This window comes from Aquarana catesbeiana, linkage group LG01, assembly GCF_042186555.1.
Source record: "Aquarana catesbeiana isolate 2022-GZ linkage group LG01, ASM4218655v1, whole genome shotgun sequence".
Classification (NCBI taxonomy): Eukaryota; Metazoa; Chordata; class Amphibia; order Anura; family Ranidae; genus Aquarana; species Aquarana catesbeiana.
The window spans coordinates 797198879-797215424 of NC_133324.1; the positions used below are offsets into that span (position 1 = coordinate 797198879).

The 16546-nt window shown below is 41.0% G+C and overlaps 1 protein-coding gene across 2 annotated transcripts in view; it reads left to right on the top strand.

The window, feature by feature from the left end:
• Positions 1–8989, top strand: part of CFAP96 (cilia and flagella associated protein 96) — a 37967-nt gene extending 28978 nt beyond the window's left edge. The window contains exons 6-8 of one of the 2 annotated variants that reach the window (XM_073612180.1): positions 1196–1375; positions 4999–5171; positions 8845–8989. In XM_073612180.1, coding sequence (XP_073468281.1) covers positions 1196–1375; positions 4999–5171; positions 8845–8893 — 402 coding nt within the window. In that variant the 3' untranslated portion in view covers positions 8894–8989. Of the gene's footprint in view, positions 1–1195; positions 1376–4998; positions 5172–6396; positions 6481–8844 lie in introns of those variants that run through there. The other variant, XM_073612176.1, reaches the window with a different exon arrangement.
• Positions 8990–16546: the final 7557 nt, after the last annotated feature.

A 16546-nucleotide genomic window follows, 5' to 3' on the forward strand; every position in this document is an offset into this window, starting at 1 on the left:
ATCCCTGTAGCTTCTGACATTGAGGAGAAAGTAATCTTCAAAATTAATAACAGAGGCACTGAAATCACTGTTTCTTTCCCCTTTCTTTGTATGCAGAACCTTGGCAATCTACCAGCCCCCTAAAAAACTCACAATAGTTAAAGCGGAGTTCTACTCATAATTTCATCTTTATTTCAATCAGTACATTCCTGCAAGTTGAACAACATTTGACAATTTTTAATTTTATTTTTGCTTATGGTTTGTGGCTTGTTGCTAGGATGTCTCCTGTATTTTGCCTCCTTTGGAGCCACGGTGATGTACGTCATTTCCTGCGGCGCCTCTGCTCCTGGGAGATGTGTGTCATCGTTCCCAGGATTGCATTGCCACAACGGGGCGGGCACTTCCTCCGTCGCTGTACTATTAGATACTATTCCTGCTCTACGCCCTGTGTAGAATGAGCGAGATCGGGAGGTGCATGCTGGGTATCCAGCAGCACCTTATACCGGAACAGAGTCCTAGTGGGCTTCACATGCCCACAATCAAGATGGAAGCACTCAGGAAGAAGAAAACAAAGGTAAGTAAATAAAAGATGTACTTGAACAGCGAATTTATTACTAACATGCTTTTGAGTATTTAATTCATAGCAGCAGAACGGGTGCCAAAATAAATAAAAAATGTGGGTGGAACTCCGCTTTAAAAACTGACCAAAACCCAAGTTTAGAGTCTCTCTTGTGATGAATTACTTAACACTACATGAAGCTGGAAAGATCAGTGGTGATAAAGCTCTTTTGCCTCTTGTTAAAAATTGGTAAATACTTTAATGTTCTTAGTCTGGGCAAGGTGCACTTTAAAGCACAACTGTACCCAAAACTGTGTTTTATCTCCTGGATGGAGTGGGGAAGAGTTGGACCGCCATCTTTTATTGCTGTTTCTGACCCTTTTGGGGGGACCCCTCTCGCTTCCTGTTCCCTTGTCAACAGGATAGGAAATGAGACAATATCCTTCTAACAAAAGCAATAGAAACACTTGGATAATGATGTACAAACCTTTTTTATATCCACTGCATTTGAAATACCTAATAGGAAGTTCTAAATGTCCCTTCCTACATCCAAAAATAAAAAATTAAAAAAGAATAGGTGTCAATGAATCCGATACCCGGTGTTAGGCCTTTCAGCTGTGATGAACACAAAATGATTCTCTGTGATTTTCATTTCAGAAAGAGTTCGAGAACCACAAATCAAAGCTAAAAGGAGGTGCTTTCCGGTTAAACCTTTACCCAAAGGATTATTTTGAAGTAAACCCTTATCGGTCTGATAAACCTCTACCACCACTAAAGAAAAAGGCAGAGAAAAAGCAAGTTGTGAAACCGTTTAAACCAAGTTCACCTGCTAAAGAGGTAGGTAAAACAAAGATGCCATCATGCAATGTTTATCTTTTGTTTCAAACTTTTTACACATACATAGGCATGCTTAGGTTGGCCAAGCACAAAATATTCCTTATTAAAGTGATCAAGAGTAAATTAATCAAATGCAACATGATGAGTGATGATTTCAGGGCAGTAAGTCATTCTATCTAAACAATTGTTTTTGCTTTGAACAATAGTAGATCTCTTTTAGACTGTGATCACTCTGTATACTAAATGATTGTATGTATTGATAAAAGTAGAAAAATACCATTGCTATCTCCATTTTGTGTACCTTAACCCTTTTGCTGCCAGGTCCGTATGCTGTATGGACCTGACATTCCCCCTTCTGCTAAAAGCTCAGTGACCGCTTTTAATCCTCTCAAAACCCTGATCCTTACAGTTACCCTGCAGCTGCCAGCTTTCCTCCTCTGCCCTCCGGCCGGCTTTGGGTGCTGCAGGTAAGCCACAGAGGGATCTACCTGTCCAAGTAGATCCCCCGCTGCTCTACCAAACCCCCCCCCCCTTCAGTGCCCTCACCTCACTGATTGCTGGCAGTGAGATCACTGTCCGGATGGAAAATGGGGGGGGGGGGGGTTAAACATGTGTTTACGAGTCCCCTTCCTTTCCTGACTGCATACAGTCAGCTGTCATACCGATCGCTTCTGTATTCGTCCATCACTGAAGCATAGTAAACTGTGTCTGAATAGGAGTCTCTATAAGACTCCTATTCTATTCATCAATCTACAGTGCAGATGAGGATGCAGAAAAAGGGACTGTCAAAAAAGAGACATTAGAGGTCTGTTTAAACCCCTGATGTCTCTCCAAAGCCCCCCCCCCCCCAAAAAAAAAAATAATAATAATAATATATATTTTTTTAATATTAAAAATAAAATTGTACCTGTACAAAAATGTAATTGTAAAAAAAAAATCATCAAAATAAACATAGGGCAGATTTAGACATGCTCGGGTCGCACTCCAGAGGTTACTGACAGGTGGTGAGGAAGCGATGCAACCTCCTAACCACCCCATTTTTGCCGACAAATGCGCCACAACTGCGTGCATTGCACATGGTTGCGGGACATTTGCGGTACTTCACCCTTTGACTTATATGTGTGGTGTTCGATGGTTGGCATCGTCAGGTCAACTTTGCCACACCACAAAGCATCACGGCATGTCAGCATCAGCAGCTTGTAAACACCCCATGTCCACTGCAACTTAGGGGGGGGCGTTTGGAGCCCCAACCACAAGTCTAATTACGCCCTTGTTCAAGTGGAGCATACTACAGCGAGGCCGTGTTTAGCTGCACAGGGATGCACAGGTGTTCATTGCATCCCTGTGCAGGTAGTCCCATTGATGTCAATTGGGACACAGAGGCTGCATGGGAGTGCACAGGTGTCCTGTGCATTCCTGTGCAGGCAGTCCCATCCATTCTAACCTCTGTTGCAGGCCGCGCGAACCACCGGATTGTTTCCTGGGCTCGACAGGTGAGAAGGTAAGCCTGAGAAACACCGGTAAGCGGGGGGCGGGGCGGGGCACATGAACGTCCCCTCCTGCTGCTTCTTAAAGCAAGCGTGTGGCTAAGCAGCCGCCCAGATCGCTTTTTTCAGAAATAGAATCGCAGGCTGAAAAAAAAAAATTACCAAGGTTAAGGCTGACAGCTGCAGCCATAAACCCGCTAAATTGCTTCAAACCCGTAACGTAAACATGTTAGGAGGTCTTTAAACGGTTAAAAGCCATCAGCTGTGAAGAAGGCGTTTTTGCATTGACGTCAGTGGGACTCGATTTTGCAATGAAGTCACTAGGGGGCAATTTTTGCATTTTGAAGTCAATGGGACGCAGCATGCCATTATCGGCACTTTTTTTTTTTTTATTATCGCCAATAACCCTATTTTCGATAATTTTCAGCAGCCGATATATTGCCGCATTCCTAGGGAAATTCTAAATCACATACACAGAGGGTGTGGAAATGCCTTCTGCTTGACTACTCTGCCACCCAGGGGCATGGTGATACAAGTGTAACATGAATACAATTGATGGCACGGAGAAATGGAGGTGAAAACCCTGCTTTGTCTTTAGCCCCGCCCCCTCCGCTTCAGTTATTGTAACATTTCTAAAGGCACACTTATGTTTTTACAGCAGCCTTCAGCACTTGCTTATATGGCATTCCCCGCTATGTACAAAAACTGCAAGCAGTTTGAGGATTGCTGGAAAAGCCTCTGTATCCAGGTCGTTAACAAAGCTAATGTGATTGGCTGTCACATGATCGGAAATTCCAGATTGTAAGTATGCATCGGGAGCTTTCCAATCATCACCAGCAACTGTGCTGGGAGCGCACAGGGCGCACGCTCTCAGCACAGAAATGTTTGCATTTAAGCCGCATATATGCAGCCTCATGGCGTTAAAGCCCAGCCGCCAAGAGGCAGCATATATGTATACATATATGTATACATCTGGTGGGAAGAGGTTAAATAACAAAAATAACAAACATGTGATACTTACCTGCTCTGTGCAATGGTTTTGCACAGAGCAGCCCCGATCCTCTTCTTTTGGGTACCCCACAGGCTGTGATTGACAGCAGCAGGAGCCAATGGCTCTTGCTGCTGTGTGAACCATTGAGGAGAGAGAGAGACCGAGGAGAGCTGCTGCTCTCATACACATCGCTGGATTGAGATGGAACTTACGTAAGTATAAGTGGGGCTGGGGGAGCTGCACCCAGGTTGACCTTTTTAATAAGGTAAAAAATCTTGAGCCTTTAGAATCACTTTAAACTCCAACCACAAAGAGGGACAAAACTAATCTTTGACAATCATGGTGTAACTCAAGAAGAAGTCTGGGGTTTTTAAAAATATAAACGTACATACTCACCCTTTATGAGCTGCAGGTGTCTCATGACGGCTCTAAGAATGAGAACTGAGCGATCACATGACTAGTGATCGCTCAGATCTCAGTCTGCTCAGAGCATAAAGCAGTTCCACTCTGTTCCTCCAGAGCTCATTGGAGTGCTGGGCAGGAGAGAGCGGGCGCAGCTGGTTCTGGTTCTTAGCCACGCACTGAGAGGCAGAGCCAGATTTTAATCAGACAGCTGAGTTGATCCTGACAATAATTGTGGGATCATTACAAAACCTGGCATGGCTCTGTCACAGGTCTGGCGGGCAGAGGTCCTTCATAGCCACATCACGGGTCCACAGAGGGCTGTGTGTCCTGGCTGCAGCATCTAGACCACACAGACAGCAGTTGCAGGAAGGGCAGAGAATAAAGTCCCAGTGTCCAGAAAGCCACACAAACAATGCATAACTTCAAGTCCCAGCAGTGGAGAAAACAAAGCAACAGCCCATACGGAACTAACTGTTTCCACAGTTCTATGCGTCTTCTACCCTCTTAGTGAGACCTGCAGCCATCATCTCCTCCAACCATCACTGAAGAAACTCTCAGCAGGATACAAAAATGTTATACGCTTCTTACTGAGGGCAGCCCCATGTCCTATCCCCTGGGGGGACACAGGAACTCACAAACCAAATCATGCAGATAAGTTGACTTCATTACAAGCTGCATCCAGACTAGAGATTGTCAGTTTCATAACACAAAAAATGTTATTTTTTTTATGTCATTGGCAGCCAGGTGGCATGAAAGCAGGAACATTTGATCCTTACCCAACTCATTCCAATGATGCTTATGGGAAAAGACTTACTAAAAGTGCAACCATTGTTAAAGGGGGAAAGTCATTCCAGCCTCCAGCAGGACCCAAATCTTACCCTGTTAAAAGTATAATAACATCACATGTTGTCAGGTAAGTACTACAAGAATGTAATGTTACATTGCTGTTTTAATGTATTCTGATTCTTGCAATTTAATTGAGAAAAAGACAATTGAGAAAAAAACAAGTATCCTTATAATACAGCAATGAATGTGGTAATTCTACATCTCTCCTGCTGAACTACATTACTTGGCAGCTTATTGGAAAGTCTTAATTTAAAACTTTGGTGCAGTTACACTTCTATCACTCTTTGCCCCAAGCTTCCCATCCCAGATTTAAACTAACCAGTTTAAGACTGATCGCTAACTTAATCGCCTGGCCACTTGTCAAAAACCATCTCGTGCCCTGCAATCCTATTCATTCCTTAGTACTTCAGGGGGATGTTCAGTTACACTTAGAACCAGTGTTAATTTCGTCGACTAAAACATTTTAGTTGACTAAATGAATACTATTTTAGTATACTAAAATACGACTAAAACTAAAACAATTGAGATGACTAAAATACGACTAAAACTAAAATGGCATTTTAGTCAAAAGACTAAAATGGGACTAAAACTAAAATGCAATTTTAGTCAAAAGACTAAGACTAAAACTAAATTGAAATTTGACTTAAAAATTAACACTGGTCTGTAGCGCATGTTATACCTCAATACCTTAAATAACATATTAGATTTTTCACTCCAGCAGTATATAATGAGTTTGGAAATTGTAGAGAAATGTTCACTAATGCATTATAATTTAATTACACCCATTAGACTTTAGACGACTAAAATTAGTTTTAACCGACTAAAATGTACTGGAGATTTAGTTGACTAAATCTAAAACAATTGCAGAAGACTAAAATGCCATTTCAGTCCTAAAACTAAAACTAAATCGAAATTTGCTGCCAAAATTAACACTGCTTAGAACATGCCATGTTGTTGGTTGAGGCTAGGTTCACACTAATGTGAATTGGATGCGAGTTTCCAGCGGGACCAGCTCTCAATGGAACCGGTTCACACAGCTCCGGGGTGGCTGCGCTTTGAATTGCAGAAGGGTCCTGTGCGTCTTCTGGTCCGTTTTCAGGTGCAAATTCAGCCGAAAATTTGGACCTGATTCGCACCTGAAACGGTGAACAGACTCGCACCAAACTCCTTGCTGTGAGCCACGGCTGCAGCTAGTGTGAACCCAGCCTAAAAGTTGTACTCCAGCTTTATACACAAATTTGCTTTGTGTTACACACTACCTGCTGAGGGAATTGTAATTTTGGCTTTTCTAGCCTCGTGAACCAGGTACCCCTGCCAGACAGAACAGACAGAACAGCCAGGTACTGATCCTCTCTCCAGAATATAATACCACCATTTGATACCATTGTCATATTATTGGATTTTTCTGATGGCAAGTCTTGTATCTATATATGTGCTTACTGCTGGATATTTGTTCCAGCTTCGTAGCCATTTTGGATAATAATGAACATTTATTTGATGTACTTTTGGACATGTCTATTGCTATCCATTGATCCTATTGATCTATATGAATCTTCTGTATGCTAGGAGTCTCATTTTGTTTAATAAAAATATTGACCGTAAAAAACGTCCAGCTTTTGTTGGTTTTGGATGGCTTCCTTCCAAGTGATTGGTGCCACTCAGGATAGAGAATGGGTACAAATCTACGCAATATATAGACAGCAAAAAAAAAAAAAAACAAAACCCTTTATGGTATTGCATGGAGCTGCCCTGAGCCTCTTTTAGGGTCCCCCACTGGTGCGCTATGCTCTTCCTCTTCTCTGCGTCCCTCCCCCCCATAGCATTTGAAAGACCGATGCGCAAATATAGTGTGACATAAAATATTGCAACAACCACCATTTTATTCTCTAGGGTGTCTATATATATATATATATATATATATATATATATATATATATATATATATATATATATATATATTGTGACAGACCTAGCCAGGAAAGAGACTTTTGGAGGGGACTGTATGCTAGCCTCTTGCCGATCGATCGGGGGCCCTTGCATTTGGGGGAACGGTGCTCTTTGTGAGCTGTATGTCTGGGGACCCTGGATTTGCCATATTGGAATAGTGGCTGATTCATAATGCTGGGACAGATACTGTTAGGAGATGCTGATGTAAATTCCAACACCTGTCTGTCTATTGTCTGCTAAAATGTGTATTTTATTCTCTGGGGTGTCTACTAAAAATATATATATATATATATATATATATATATATATATATATATATATATATATATATATATATATATATATATATATATGTTTGGGGGTTCTAAGTAATTTTCTAGCAAAAATCATGATTTTAACTTGAAACCAACAAATGTCAGAAAAAGGTTTAGTGTTTAGGTGGTTAAACTTTTTTTCATTTCCACACGAAGTCTTTCCCATTGACAAATTGTTACAATGTTTATACTTAGTTCAACTGATAAAGAATGTTTTGATTCTTGGCAGACTGCCCAGTTTTTTCCTTCCTTTCTTTTGACACTGTGGCTTCAGAAGAGCAGAGAGAATTCTTTGCATAGAAAAAATTGGGAAACACTTTAGTCAAAATCGCGATAATGATTCTTGACGATTAATCGTGCAGCTCTACTCTCTCTGCAATGGGGAGACAGAGAGCTCCTCTCCTGCACATCGCTGGAGGGGGCTGGGAGGGCAGCACACTGAAATTTTTCTACCTTAATTTATAGAATGCAATAAGGTAAAAAACTTTCAGCCTTTAGAACCACTTTAATAGGAACTTTTGGTGAGAACAGTATAATATGCAAGTTGCTACTGCAGACTGCCTTCTGAAAATATAAGTTGCCTGGTTGTCTCTGGTTTCAATACTTCCTGAATTGATCTGGAAAAACACGCTAGCAAAGTGGGCAGTCTTGATCTGTAAACTATCTGCACAATTATTCTAGGTCAGTAACCCAGAAAGAACTGAAGCCGAAGGGTAAGAATGACACAAGTAAAGCATGTTTTGGGCCCCTCTCTAATTTAGTTTTTCTTTTTTTTTGGGGCCTAACTTTGCTGGCTCCTGGATAATGTCTGGACACCTGTCATTTGGCATGTATATCTTTAACGCGTTCCGATGCATTTTGCGTTTCCGGATGCATTCCAGGTGTTTTTTTTTTTTTTCTTTTTTCCTGTTATTTTTTTTTACTGTACTGGGGTCTGGTGCATTTTTGATGAGTTTTCCAGTACAGTCCAGTGCAGGAAAAATGCAGCATGTTCTACTTTTTTTCTGGAACTGGAAAGCCCTTGAACTGACAGCGCTGATGTGAACTATACCATTGGAAAACATATAACCTACTTCCATGCTTTTGATTCAGAAAAAAAAACAAGCTGGACTGCATGTGGAGTGAACTGGCCCTTATAACGTTAGTGCTTATACTTGCCATTGAGACTCTCATATTGGTAAGGGAATGGCAGCTGGACTCCGTTCTGCCTATCAGAGTCTCTTCACAGTCTAAATATATTCACATGTTGTCATTCATAAAGTAAAAAAATCGCTTCCATTAAATCCCAATGAATCCAGTGAACAGTTTGTGTGTGTGTTTGTGTGTGTGTGTGTGTGTGTGTGTGTGTATGTATATATATATATATATGTATGTATGTATGTATGTATGTGTGTATGTGTATTTATTCTGATATATCAGTTTTATCTCAGTATTGTTATACATGTTTAACTATTTGGTTAATTGTATAATTCTTTTTAGGTCAATGAATCCAGTGAATTACAAGACTGTGAACCTAAAATCATATTGAAAGCTGACAGGCTGGAAAGGTGGAATTTAACGCCAAAATTCACTTGATAACACCAAGACAATCATAATAGTCCTCTGTACAGTTTTTATTTTTTTAAATAAACCTTGCTGGTGGTATGAAATGTACAAACCTTTTCCATTCATTCAAATATAAATCTACATTTTTTTTTTTGATTATACTAATAGCATTTTTGAGACAACAGACAGTCTGAATCACCAAACTCTTGGAAAACAAAAGCAAATTTATAGGAAGTTCTGACTGCATTGGGCTACAAAAGGACAGGTAATTCAGATAAGGTTATAGAATATATGCAAATAGCTTTTTCCATAAAGGAGAAATTACTTCTGTGCAGATTCTATTTTTAGATGTAAAGCCTTTTACTAAATTCTCCTTTCAAAGGGCCTTTAAAGTGACCCTGTCACTGTGGTTCCTCCTGTCGGCTCATATATCCTGTAGTGACATACAAGCCAGCGGAGAGACTTCCAGGGAGAAAGAATTCAATTCACCTGATGGTTGAATACTTACATGTGTTGAGGACCTGAAAAGCTGTTGCTTTTTCTTATATAGGCTACAGGAAACCAGGTGACATTAAAGTGTTACTAAACGCACAACAGTAAAATCAGTCTGTATATACAGTAAAGCGTGCTTGTTATACTCGCTGTGGAACCTGCGCATTGTGTAAAAAGGCTGTTTGATCCTGTCTTCTGTGATCCTCCCCTTCCACTGTCCCCAATCCATCTGCTGATAGAACAGAGTCTTGGGGGCACCCTGCACATGCTCAGTTTGGTGTGTATTGCTAGAGTTTTTTCTTGGGAGGGTACATGTGATTAGCACAGGACCAATCAGCACTGCTCAGAGGGTCAGGGGTCTTGCAGCCTCATAGGACAGTCAGAGCAGAATGAAAACTCAAACAAGCTTTAACCAGACACTCATAGAAGTCATAAAACTGCTATATATGGCTGATTAGAAAAGTTATTTAGCAGTTTAGATTTACTAAAATAATTGCATTTCCATGTTCTGTGTACTGCGGGAGACCAGATATAGTGACTGCAGGGTCCTGGGTTTACTAACACTTTAAATGTGAACCCTAGCCTTGTAAAACAACCAATTCATTTTAAAATAGAAATGAAAGGCAAAACATTTGTGTATACACCTATAAATATTATAAATAACCCCCACCCCACCTTTTATTTTATAAGTGATCACATACCCTCTGTTCTCAGCTGCATAAGGATCATAGAGACCTGGAGGAGAAGCAGCAGCACACTGATCTTCCCAGTGAATTGTCAGCACAAGTCTGATCATTGGAGAAGTGCAGGCTGCGTTCCCAGTATAGCTAGAGAACTAACCATGATGTGTTCCCATGCTTGGCGTGGTCAGCTTTTAATTGGAAAATAGAGTGACGGGCAGGAATTTTACACATATTTTTACACAAAGGAAGCAGTACAAAGAGAACAGGATCATTTTTCATAAAAGTACACGGTACAACAGCACTGCGTAAACTGTTGGCACTATATAAATCCTGTATAATAATAATAATACAACAGGCATATATTAGGAATATGAAATTATGAGTTGACATATTCTTTAACCCCTTGGCGCCAGCCATACGCAAATATGCGGCCTCTCTGGTCCTTAGTGCTGAGGGGCCACATATTTGCATTAATTGCTGCCTATGCACTTGTGCTGAGAGCGCATGCACTCCTAGCACTCCTAGCACTCCTTACCGTTGACTGACCAAAAGCGTTTTCGGACCACGTGACCACCGTGACAGCTAATCACGTGATCTTAAGCTGCGCCCTGCCTCCCGGCATCATAAACCTCTTAAAAGGGCCAGGAGACGCCGGCACCAAGAGGATAAAGTATTCCATGGAATTTGTTAACCCAGAACAGGCAGTACAGTTTAGGCCTCATCATAGAGCTAGTGGTTCTGGTTAGTGTGTGGAGCACCATGAGAGTTCAAAGCCATTATACGTAAACAAAGCACTCAAAGCAATTGCAAAGTCAATAGGAGGCCTCTTATTGTCCTGACAGCCAACTATCACTAGCTCTTTGAATGACGAATTGTTAGAAAGCTCTGCTGGATCAAGACTTTTCTAACAACCCGTCTATTCCTCCTGCAGATGGCGGTATAAACCCACAGGTCATTTTTTGCAGTGCTGTGTCCTTCAATGGATGATGGCAAAATAAATATATTAGTAAATGTATGCCAGGTATTTAAAAGGGGTCAATTGAAACTATTGACTTTATATATACACATAAATATAAAAGTGTTCACATAAGACCTAATACATTCATAAAATTTGAATGAACCATTTATTGCAAGATCTAAGCCGATTTTAAGGCCTGTAGTATGTTTTAATGTGATTGTGCAATCATAGGGCCTGTACAACTAGGTCAGAGATTTATTGGTTGTGTACTTGTGTCCTTATACTAAATAGCTGTTAAATCTAAAGAAGACTGTACAAACAGAATGTGATGTTTAGTTTTATTTTACTTCCATTTACCCTATCCTAAAGCTTGGTACACACTAATCATTTTTTGTCGTTCAACCCAGCAGGAACAAAACCTGACAGCTCAGGTCGGAGCCACTGCTAACAATCCGATGTTGGTACAGCAACCTCCCCTGCTGTTCTATTGCGTTCCGACATGGGGAAGCCCCCCCCCATTGGCTGAGAGCGCTGATCGGGAGCCAATTTGAAGACCTTTTTCGATCATAAACCTTCAGCAATACACATGAGCCGAATGTCTGCCAGTTTCTATTGGACCGGCTCATTGCGCCCGACATTCAGGCCTTGTGTACTAGGCTTTAGTAGATAAACGCAGAGTAGATATGGGTAGCCATTACTTATTATTAGGGGTTCATCCCCCAGAACTTTCAATCCACTCACATGGTTGCACCTTCATGTTTCAGCATGCCTTTTTCATTTAAATTTTAAAGGGGTTGTAAAGTTATTTATTTATTTTTTTTAAAATAACAAACATGTTATACTTACCTTCACTGTGCAGCTCGTTCTGCACAGAGTGGCCCCGAACCTGGTCTTCTGGGGTCCCTCGGCGGCTGTTTCAGCTCCTCCCCGCAAGCATTTACCACCTTCATGCGAGCTCCCTCGCACGGTGGTGAGTGCTTGCGGGCGCGCTCCCGTGATACAGCCGGCGGCTATAGCCGCTCGCTGTATCACTCGGCCCCGCCCCCCGGCGCGCCGCGTCATCGGATGTGATTGACAGCAGCGTGAGCCAATGGCTGCGCTGCTTTCAATCCATCCACTGCAGCCAATCAGCGACCAGGCTGAGCTGCAATGAAGATGACGAGGACGAGCAGCGAAGATTCGAGGCGTCAGGTAAGTAAAACGGGGGGGCTGGGGGCGGCGGTACTGTCAAAAGTTTTTTCACCTTAATGCATAGAATGCATTAAGGTGAAAAAATTTTTACCTTTACAACCCCTTTAACTTTATTCTTTTTCATCAGATGGTTTAGCGCTGAACATTATACCAATATTGTGTATGTGTTTCCTCCTAATGTCATTGTAGCCAAACTTAGAAATGCTGACTTCAAATCTCACACATGGCGTGCTTCTGATTGCCTCCATTTTTACAAACCAAGGTTCTAGTTAGTTGCTTTTATATACTTTATATATTTGTAGAAAAACAAGAACAGGTAAAATGAACTCTATTTAGTTGCAAAATAAGAAAATAAAGCAATTTATTAGGAGCCAACAGAGTGTGGCATATCCAGACACAGATGGCCTTTTGAGAAGAGCTGACTGTGAAGCATTGGTTTGAAAAAGCAGAGAAAACAGACTCAAAAGAGGAGGCATACATACAGGTACAGTCATTTGAAAAAAGTACATACCATGAAAATAGTTTACTTTTTCAACATATTTTAACTGGCATACATTAGATTTTAATTCAAATAGTGCCTGCAGATAAAGGTGATACATCTGAACAAATGGCATATAAAATTGGCATTGTGTTTTTCATTTTCATGATCTAAATGAACAAAAATGCAAATGGCCAAATAGAAAAAGTAAGTAAATGCCTACATTTGCCACCATTTATAATCCATTAATTTTGATTTTAGATTCCAGATTCAGTGCCAATGATTAGAACCCCCTTACAGAGTATGCATGTGGAACCTGACTTACTTAAACCACAGATATCTAAGGTCTGGTGTTTTTGCTATTAGAGCTTTCTGAGGCCTTTAGAAAGAAAAGCTTAAATGCGTATGAGGCTAACAAGAGATTGACAAAGGGTCTCCAAATAGTTTAAACTCAATCATTTCAATGTAAGGAAAATTACCTACAAGTGGCATAGTATTCAAATGACTGATCGTTTGTCCGGGACTGGCTAGCCCAGAAAGTTCAACCCAAGAACCAACATTTTGAGGCTAAAAGAGGTCTCCAATAACCACAAAATTTCAATTGGGGGTGTTAAGATAACAGTTGGGGTCAAATGCATGTACCTACAAAATTCTTGTCACAAAGTACAAAAATGTGCTAAAGTTACTGTGCTTCTAGGGCTACTGATATACTGTAAAAAATATTTTCTGTTTAACCACTTAAGGACCGAGCCTCTTTCTGAGATTTGGTGTTTACAAGTTAAAAACATTTTTTTTTGCTAGAAAATTACTCAGAACTGCCAAACATTATATATTTTTTCGAACTCCCTAGAGAATAAAATGGCGGTCGTTGCAATTCTTTCTGTCACACCATATTTGTGCAGCGGTCTTAAAAGCGCACTTTTTTTGGGGGAAAAAATACACTTTTTTTTAATTAAAAAATAAGACAACAGTAAAGTTAGCCCAATTTTTTTTTATATTGTGAAAGATAATGTTACGCCGAATAAATTGATACCCAACATGTCACGCTCGTGGAATGGCAACAAATTTTTACCCCTAAAAATCTCCAAAGGCGACATTGAAAAAAACAATTCTACAGGTTGCATGTTTTGAGTTACAGAGGAGGGCTAGAATTATTGATTTCGCTCTACCGATCGTGGCGATACCTCACATGTGTGGAACAGCATTTTTATATGCGGGCACTGCTCACGTATGCGTTCGCTTCTGCACGCGAGTTCGGCGGGACGGGGCTGGTTTAAAATTTTTATTTTTTTTCTTATTTATCTTACCTTTTTTATTTTTACACTGTTCTTTTAAAAAAAATTGTGTCACTTTTATTCCTATTACAAGGAATGTAAACATTAAAAAAAAATGTTGCTCTAAGAGCTATGGGTGGAAGTGACGTTTTGATGTGGCTTCCGCCCTGCAATTGTATGGAGACGGGTGGGGGCCATCTTCCCCTCACTCGTCTCCATACCAAGCCGATCGCCCCCGCCGCCACCGACAGCTCCGGTGCAGCGGAGGGCACCGGAGAGCGGCGGGAGGGGGGCCCCTCTCCCACCACCGACAAAAGTGATCTTGTGGCGAACCTACTGCAGAGACCACTTTTATCTGAAATCGGACAGTTCACTGAAGAAGAGGATACCGGGGTTATGGTAGCTAGCTGCTGCCATAACGATATCCCTCTTCAAAGTGCCGACGTATATCGCCGTGAGCCGGTCCGGAAGTGGTTAAATATTTTTGAGTTTTTTAAGTTTTTGAAAGTAGGTCCTGGAGTTCTATTCATATAAGGGCAAGGTAGGTCCAATAGTCAAAGCAGAACAAATAATTATATAGAAATCAAGAACCTAAACAGCAAAATAGTAAAATGTCAATCTTAACCACTTGCCTACTGGGCACTTAAACCCCCCTCCTGCCCAGATCAATTTTCATCTTTCAGTGCTCTCACACTTTGAATGACAATTCCTCAGTCATGTAACACTGTACCCAAATTAATTTTTTTGTCCTTTTCTTTTCATACAAATAGAGCTTTCTTTTGGTGGTATTTGATCACCTCCTGGGTTTTTTATTTTTTGCCCTATAAATGAAAAAAGACCGAAAATTTTGAAAAAAAAATGCATTTTTCTTTATTTCTGTGATAAAATTTTGCAAACTATTAATTTTTCTTTATAAATGTTGGTCACAATTTATACTGCTACATATCTTTGGTAAAAATAACCCAAATTAGTGGATATTATTTGGTCTGTGTGAAAGTTAGAGAGTCTACAAGCTGTGGTGCAAATCATAAAAAAATTGATTCTCATTTCTTGCGACGCGAACAAGCCAGAAAAGTACAAATACCCCCCAAATTACCCATTTTTTGAAAGAAGACATTCCAAGGTATTTAGTAAGATGCATGGTGAGTTTTTTGATGTTGTCATTTTTTCCCATAATTCTTTGCAAAATGAAGATTTTTTTTTTTATTTTTTTTTTTCCCACAAAATTGTCATTGTAATAGGTTATTTCTCTCACATGGCATGTGTATCCCACAAATGACACCCCAAAATACATTCTGCTACTCCTCCTGAGTATGACGATACCACATGTGTGGGACTTTTTCACAGCCTAGCCACATAGAGAGGCCCAACATGCAGGGAGCACCATCAGGTGTTCTAGGAGCATAAATTACACATCTAACTTGTTGACTACCTATTACACTTTTGAAGGCCCTGGAGCACCAGGACAATGGAAACGCCTACAAAATGACCCCATCAGGAAACTTGAGGATCTGTCCAAGGAATTAAGGGACACAGCTAACACAGATTTTCTCCAATGCAAGCCCGCGGTGGCGCGTGGGGAACAGGTAAACGGGAGGATGCGGCAATTAAGCCCTGCGCTGTAGCCGTCTTTTGGCTATAGTGCGGGGAGTGGTTAAAGTAGAACTAGAAGCAAAACATTTTTTTTTCCATTGTGGATAGAGCAAGGGAGGGTTATAGCCCCTGTCAGATTTTTTTTACCATCTGTGTGCAACTGCACAGTCTATTTGCCTTTAGTAAATCAACCCCATTAAGGCACCGGGAGTGGTTGCAGGACTTGCACTGCATACCGCTGGTGTGGAGGTAAGTATGCATTGCAGGTTCTGCTACCCAACAAAGCTTTAGCAGAGAGACCGTCCCTGCAGTCAGTCTGAGGACTCTAGCTGTGGGCCAGTAAAAATGTCCTAGAGGGCTGGATGTGGCCCGCAGACTGTACTTTGGAGACCCCTGCTTTAGAATGTAAGCTCTGCCAATGAGTTGTCCATTTAGTGATGGTGGACTTTGAGGCAGGATGTTTTGGTGAGAAGCAGAGAAACAATACCTGGCCTTTTGGAATTTAAAGGTATTTGTTCAAAGGAATTTTAGGTCCAGAATAGGATGAATAACCCTATTGGGTTTTGGTACATTGAACATGTTTGAACAGAATCCTTTGAACCTGCTGTCTTCCAGAGGTATTGATACAACTACTCCCTGGAAGAAGAGATAGTTTTAGGAATAATGAAAATCTGACTGTCCTTGGACAGACTTGTGCTCACTTGAGAGAAGAAAGCAGTGAGGGGGTACAATTTTAAACTCTATTTTGCACCCCTTTGATTGAACCCACTGCTCTGGGAAGTCTGTGACATACAGCAAACTGTAACAGACATCCCCAACTCTTTGGGAAGGACTTGGTGGGTTTTGTGGGCCAAGCCTTGTGCCGAAAGGAAGGGCTGAACTTAGGCTTAGTAGCAGAAGCCTAGTTATTGCGAAGGTGCTCCGTATTTTTAGGAGATAGAGACTCCTGAGGAAGATTTTGGAACTT